Raw genomic sequence first — 7,142 nt, forward strand, 5'->3', positions numbered from 1 at the left:
CTTAATTTTAATTGTTGTAGGTGAATGGCTGTTGTTACTCCACATGCAATTAGAATTGCAGTTGGAGAGGTACATCACATCCTTTTTCTTTCTTAAGGATGTGCATATCATATAATTTTATTTGAAGACTAACGTACTCTCCATCAGAATTCAACTTCACTTATGAGGTGAGGTTCCATCACACCGGGAATCACCTTCAGCACTCCTCAAACTAACACCTAAATGCAGTGGAGACGTGGTTTTCTTTTGCTGCAATTTACTGTATGTTTCACACTAAATTCCATGCAAATTAATTTGATGCACCAAACCTGTTTAAAACCATCCATAAATTATTCCACACGGAATCAGCACAAATCAAATCCCATAGGCCATAGCCACTGAAACAAGTTAGAACAGAAGCATGGACAAACAACATCTGCTTTACTATAACTAGTTGGGCAGCAAAACTTACAAAAAAGTAAGTATTTCAAGGTGTTTATACATACACAAAGTCCATATACCAGGACAGATTGATTCTTATTCAAAGAGAGCTAAAGATACAAAAAAAGAAAAAAAAAAAGCAAGGTTTGCTCAGCCGTCAGACTCCGAGGAGAGGAGGTGATTAGGCACTAGTCCCGAGCAGCTTCTTCAGGTCTTTCTCGATGCTGAGCGGAGAGGTGGTCGGAGCGTAGCGGTCTACGACATGTCCTTCCTTGTCAACCAAAAACTTGGAGAAGTTCCACTTGATACCCTCCCCAAAGAGACCACCTTTGCTCGACTTGAGAAATTTGTATATTGGTGCAGTCTTCTCACCATTCACATCAACCTGAAAATTAAATTAAATTAAATGGTCATCTCTTTGGTATTACATCACATATTTACTAATTTAACTTGAAATTCCACTACACTACACTGTTTTGTTTAGTAATGATCATCGATTGTAAATGAAAAGTAGCTAGCTAGCTAGAGGTAGCAATTACTACAAGCTAGGTCACCTTGTCAAAGATCGGGTACTCGGCCTTGAAGCGAGTACAGGCAAATTGCACAATCTCTTCATTGCTTCCTGGTTCTTGTCCACCGAACTGATTGCATGGGAAAGCCAGAATTTCAAAACCTACAATAAAATTCATTCATTGGATCGATATATATAAATGAAATTGGGGGAAAAAAATTATGCACATCCCACGCAAATCACGCAATTAATAGGCAGTAGATATATATTAGAGGGAGGGAGTAACATGCATGAAGTACGTACCTTGGTCCTTGTACTTGGGGTATAGCTGGCTTAGCTCTGTGTAGTTAGAGTTGGTCAATCCGCTGCAAGTAAAAGTAAAAGTAGGAAGCAGTTAACATGGCCAAGTACTCTATGAATTAGCATTGACTTGAGTATTAATTGTACAATTAGATATGCTAATTAACAGGAGAGGACACTCAAGAGGGATTTATTTATTTATTGGACCCCCAAAATTGACAAAATTGACAACATGATCACAAATTGCTCCAAATTAAGTCAAAACCAAACCAAGGTACTTGATGAATTGCTGTACGTACGTACGTACCACTGCGAAGCAACATTGACAATTAGCAAAACCTTTCCCTTGTACGTGCTTAGATCAACATCATTCCCCTTTGCATCCTGGTACAAGGATTAAAAGCCAAATTAAGAAGGTATGAGAGATTTGATGAGATGGCAAAAATTAAAGGAGGGACAAAAGAAAATTGAATTAATTAGAAACCTTGACAGTGAAATCGTGTACAGAAGTGGTGGATTGGCTGGCCATGGAAGCAGATCTGAAAGAGAAAGAGAAAGAGAAAGAGTGGGAAGTAATCAAGGAACGGGAGAGGCAGGCAGGTGGTGTTGCGTAAGGAATAATAAGTAGTGGGGATTAAAAAAGAGTTGGTGATGGATGGGGTAAGAGGAGGAGAGGTGTTTGACGAAATGGCTACAAATTCTTAAAAAAGAGTTGGGAAGAGAGGCAGCAGCATAATAGAGATGGAGATGGAATTTGGATCTATTAGAAACGACTGCCGACGGTACGGTGTGAATAGTTAAGTTAAGTTAGTAGTTGGGAAATGTGAACCAACGCAACTGGAGCCTGGAGGAGGATCCCGAAGGCGCATCGGCATCGCATGTGTGTCTAACTATGACACGTACATGCTTTTTATGACGCGTGGCCGTCAGTGGGCCACTGTGCTGTATGAAAATAACTGGATGATATTATTTGGACAATATTTTTTTATAGTTTTAGAAAATAACTCGGAGAATAAGTTTTGTTCGTGTCGAAGATGCTCTTAAACTTAAAATTCGATATCGCTAGCTCCCAAATTTTTATTAAATCCAAAAATAATAATAAACTAGGTGCTTGGTTGCGGCGTTGCCGCAACTGTTTTTGACCAACGCGGCAATTGTCATTTACTGCATCTTGATGAATTTGTTGCGGTGTTGCCGCAACTGTTTTTGAGTGCGTGTTTGTGTAAAATGGGTCAATTTATTCGCTGCTTTTGTTGTGATTATTGTAGCACATATTCTTCTTGGATTGGAATTGAAATTGGGCAAAATGTAAGTGCAAACAACTCATAGAATCAATGTCACAGTAAAGGTTGAGATTAAACCTAAAGACCTAACACTATTGTATATAATACCAAATCAGACAATTTATCTCATGGTACACTCCTCCATGAGATGAGCTTAACCTTAATACCTAACCGTATTGCTAAATAAAAACTAAAAACAATGCTTTACTTTGCAAAAAAATGATAAATTTTGATCATCAATTCCATGTCATTCTCGTAGACTGTGTTCACTTCGCCTAAGCAATCGATCTCGAATCTTGGATCTGAATTTTGAGGATTGTTGAAAGCAAATCAGTAGATCCTGCATTTATAGAAGAAAATAAAGCCCACCTAGAAAAAATAAATAAATAAACATAGAAGCACACATATTTGTAGATGAAATGATGGCCAAATCATCACTGGCACAAATCATAAAATTGAGTTCCAAATAGCTTTACTAGGCCAGCACTTGCAACCCAGTATTATGTACTGGTTTATGATTCATAGCTAGTACTGCCAGTCGAAGATTTTAACCAATGAAGCAAGATAGAAAAAATAAAATAAAATTGTACATTTCTTAACGTTTCACACCCAGAAGGAAAAGGATAAATCCAAAACTAAAAATTAAAAAGCAATTGAATTGAAGAAACATGCATCTATTTCCATCTCAAGAAGAATTTTCTCCAAATGGCAGCTGTCACAGCAACTGCCTCCTGAACACAATTAAAGGATATATGGGGGGGCATATATAATTAATTCAACACTATAGCATAAATGAAAGACTTTTCTACCATCAACAGGAAGAGGTTAAAACCCGGTACCAATTTTCATAATATGTATATGTTTCTTAATTGGATATCAATTGGATATTTTTTTTAATTTAGATTCAATTAGACCATAATTAGCTGAAAAATAAAAGTTCAACATCCTAATTGCCTAATATAATTGTTAGTTTCTGGTTAGGACAGCAAGCCCTCGACTCAGTATTGGGGACCATGTTTCAGTGTGAGTGGACAACTGGACATTGATTGTCACTGACACCATCCAAAGATGACCATGAATGTACCGAAAACTCAATGTACAGTAAAATAATGATCTAAAATATATACCATAACCAGACAAATATAAAACAAATGAAAAACAAACCAAGCAAGCTGACTAAATGGCTTTTGTCAGAGATGTCAGGTTTAGCTCTTTCCTTAGAGAGGCCAAGTAAAGACGAAATCAAATTTGAATCATTATTGTGACCTCTTACTTCATTTGCATTTGAGGCACCGCTTGAGACAGTAAGGTTCTTTCCCATTGTAAAATCAGCAAATATCTACACATGCAGCGCACGCGCATCCTTTAATCAACTATAGGTGATTGAAGGCATATGTAGGTCACATGCTTAACCAAAAACAAAATGTTGAAAACAAAATTAAAAAAAAATGTCATTCTTCTCCCAGTCAATTTTATGTGCAAGGCAATGGAGCTTAGAAATATGATAACTAAGATTACAAAATGAATTATAGAAGTAAACTAAAAAAAATATTTAAACACAGTAAGAAATTACTAACTTTGCTTTCGGACTGACTGCGCTTGCCTTTTGCTGTTGACATTACCATTGAGAAGTTCAGAATATATAATATCAACAAATTACCCTCTGCAATTAAAGTATAATCCTATCATCTATATCTCTACAAAAAGGATATAGTCATCTGTAAAATTTGAACACATTAATTACGTTATGAAAGCTATGTGATTATATGATTATACATGTGCAGTTTGAATGAAAAACGTACATTGATTGCAAACTTAACTGACTGATGTATAGAGACCATTGTAGAAGATGTTAAGATCAAAGATGACAGATAATAGTGAATTTTCACATAAAGGTAATTATAGATTGGCATCTGTCAGAAGACAGTGAAGATTGCTTTCATTAAAACGCATTAATTATCTGATTTATAAATAAAAAGGACTAAAAGAATCTAAAAAAACAAAATCACAACCTCAGGCGAATTGAATGATGGGCCTAACAATTACGACATCATACTCTTGTAGCACGGCAAAAGTGGACCCCACGGATCCAGCACCCATGCACCTAGATTTTGAGATATCGTTACTGGAAATTGTGAGCTGCTGAGATATCGCTGAATAACCTAAACCCTAAATCAGATGAGGAAAACAGGCAAAGCCTCCTGCATGCACAGATGGCCAATTGGAATTTAGATTTTGAATAAATAATAAAAAAATTGTTAAAAATTGGGCATCAGATTTTTTTTTTTCTATTTTTTTGAAACATTGATGCCTGCAGGCCAGTTATATCAATTCTAAATAACTCCTGTTCCGGTTACATGATTTCACCTACCAGTAATATGATTCTAATTAAAATCCTTGTACCAGTAATATGATTTGTCCTTCCAGTAACATCAATTCCAAAATTGCCCCCATATAAAGATTGAGATATCTCATGAGATTGAAAGAAGATCCATAAGTCAGAGCAATTCCATTTTTTTCTTCTATTATCAGACTTTATTGCTCTGACAAACAAAACAGGAAAAAGAAACATATGGTTCCAATTCTTTTGTTTGCTATCGTATCATGACATTGCACCTCTGCAATTTAATTTTAGAGGTTCCAATCCCATTTTTGTATTGCATATTGTACTAAGCAATTAATTAACTTTAAAAGAATTGAAAGATGAGCAATTTCTACTAAATATTTACTTGAAACTGTAAAATTTTCCGAAAGCAATTTCCAGTTTGTATCTGTAGGTAATGCATCCTTTGTTCCCAGTAAAAAAGAAATGAAATACAATTTGTTTCACTTAACTATTCTATAGGGAATTTTTTTTTTTCCATTCATAGTTGACAAATTTGGTGGTGAAAGAAACTTTCCACTTGGAGTTAATAATTGAGAAACAAACTGGAATAACATAATAAGAATTTCCATTCATAGTTGGCGAATTCTTTTATACACGCATGACATAGAAAGTGAGAACTTTAAAGAATTTTTAATTGCAATTAGAGGCTTAAATTAATACATATTGGGATCGTAAGTTTGAAATTGAGACTGCAATTGAAGAATTCGTCACATCTAATGGAAATTAATAAATCGTAATAAAAAGTTGAGCCTTGTACCTCTATAAATTTGAGAAAGTTTATGTGGCAGCTGGGTATCATTAGTCCTCCAAAAACAGCTACGGATTTGAGAAATCAAAAAGCTGCACATAGAAAGTGAGAAACTTTAATAATTTTCAATTGCAATTAGAGGGTTAAATTGATAGAAATTGAGATCTTAAGTTTCAAATTGGTATGGTAATTCAGGAACTACCTGATTATACTCGTGCAAATTGCATCAGTTAATGGCTAGGTTATTAATGGTCTTCCAAAAAATAAAAAATAAAAAAAAAATCAAGCATGGTACTGGTTCTGGTATTAAACTGCTACTGACAAGCATGAACAATTCACAGAGGCAAAATCAAGGGTCACAGAAATGAATTACAGTCCATACTACCTAAAAATTGGGATAAATTGAAAAACATTTCCAAATAAAGCACACCCATGTCAATGTATAGAATGGTACTGGTTCTGGTATTAAACTGGTACTGACAAGCATGAACAATTGACAGAGGCAAAATCAGGGGTGACAGAAATGAATTACAGTCCATACTACCTAAAAATTGTGAGAAATTGGAAAACATTTCCAAATAATTGAGATAAATTGAAAAATTAATTGGACAATACATGTACCTAATTGCTTTGAGTGTACGGTTGGGCTTTGCTTTCATCCGTCGTAACTGGAGAAGAAACGAAAGAGACAGAGAGGAAGAGAACTTTAATAATTCTCAATTGCAATTAGAGGGTTAAATTAATAACCTAGCCATCAACTGATGCAATTTGGAAGAGTATAATTTGCTTCATGCAGCGAACTAAGTGATTTTGCCACTATTTTCACTGTATTGTTGGTACGCTGTATAGAGTAAAAACTAATCTGTCATGAATGGCGTTACCTTTTTCACTGGAGACAATCCATTTGAACAATAATATTTTCCAAACCGGACAGGAGCAATATTTCTCTGTTCCAGAAGAACCTACGGACTTGATAATTCAGGAAGCTATAGACGAGTATAGGAAGGGCTGTGAGGAAATCGGCATGGGCAAAAGTAAGAAGGGGGTAAGAATGAAAAGTGGGAGCAGATGGCGATGTAGTAAGAGGAAATGCTTCAAATCGGTAGGAGGTGGATAATCGGGTAGTTGCTTTGAAGCAAAGGGAAGGGAGTTTTCATCGGTAGAGGAGAAATTTGAGGCGGTGGAGAGCAGAATGAAGAGATGGACAGATGGCGAGGTTGAGAGAAGAACAGCGTTTTTTTTTATTTACCCCAAGGCATTGAAGCGGTGGATCTGTTGAGGGAAAAAATGAACCATTGATAATTGAACGGACGGTGGAAACAGATTTCCCTCCCCGAGTTAGAAAAGAGCAAGGTCAAAATTCGTGTTAAGCAACGTGAAACATTCAGCGTGGATCAGACGATGATTAAGATGGGTGGTACTGTTCATGCTACAGTACCAACCCATCCAAAATTAATATATTGATAATTTCAAATTTCATCCTTTTTTAACGGG

General features: G+C 35.8%; 1 protein-coding gene and 1 long non-coding RNA gene across 6 annotated transcripts; both read right to left on the reverse strand.

Annotated features, from left to right (window-relative positions):
- Window positions 1-403: 403 nt before the first annotated feature.
- Window positions 404-1,885, reverse strand: GPX6 (glutathione peroxidase 6). The gene is made up of 5 exons (XM_078320459.1): window positions 1,716-1,885; window positions 1,539-1,615; window positions 1,235-1,296; window positions 975-1,093; window positions 404-805 (listed from the first exon to the last, which is right to left on the reverse strand). The coding sequence occupies exons 1-5, from the start codon at window positions 1,758-1,760 to the stop codon at window positions 602-604; spliced, it is 507 nt and encodes a 168-aa protein (XP_078176585.1). The 5' UTR covers window positions 1,761-1,885; the 3' UTR covers window positions 404-601.
- A 655-nt stretch (window positions 1,886-2,540) lies between these two features.
- LOC144570886 (uncharacterized) lies at window positions 2,541-6,865 on the reverse strand. 5 transcript variants are annotated; one of them, XR_013517127.1, is made up of 5 exons: window positions 6,530-6,865; window positions 6,270-6,316; window positions 5,658-5,740; window positions 4,527-4,715; window positions 2,541-4,177 (listed from the first exon to the last, which is right to left on the reverse strand). It is a non-coding gene; the product is annotated as an uncharacterized LOC144570886 (long non-coding RNA). The 5 variants fall into 5 exon arrangements; XR_013517115.1 differs by having other exon boundaries at window positions 2,541-4,211; XR_013517121.1 differs by having other exon boundaries at window positions 2,541-3,853; window positions 4,092-4,715.
- Window positions 6,866-7,142: the final 277 nt, after the last annotated feature.

The sequence above is a fragment of the Carex rostrata genome, chromosome 2 (assembly GCF_964058835.1).
Source record: "Carex rostrata chromosome 2, lpCarRost1.2, whole genome shotgun sequence".
Lineage (NCBI taxonomy): Eukaryota > Viridiplantae > Streptophyta > Magnoliopsida > Poales > Cyperaceae > Carex > Carex rostrata.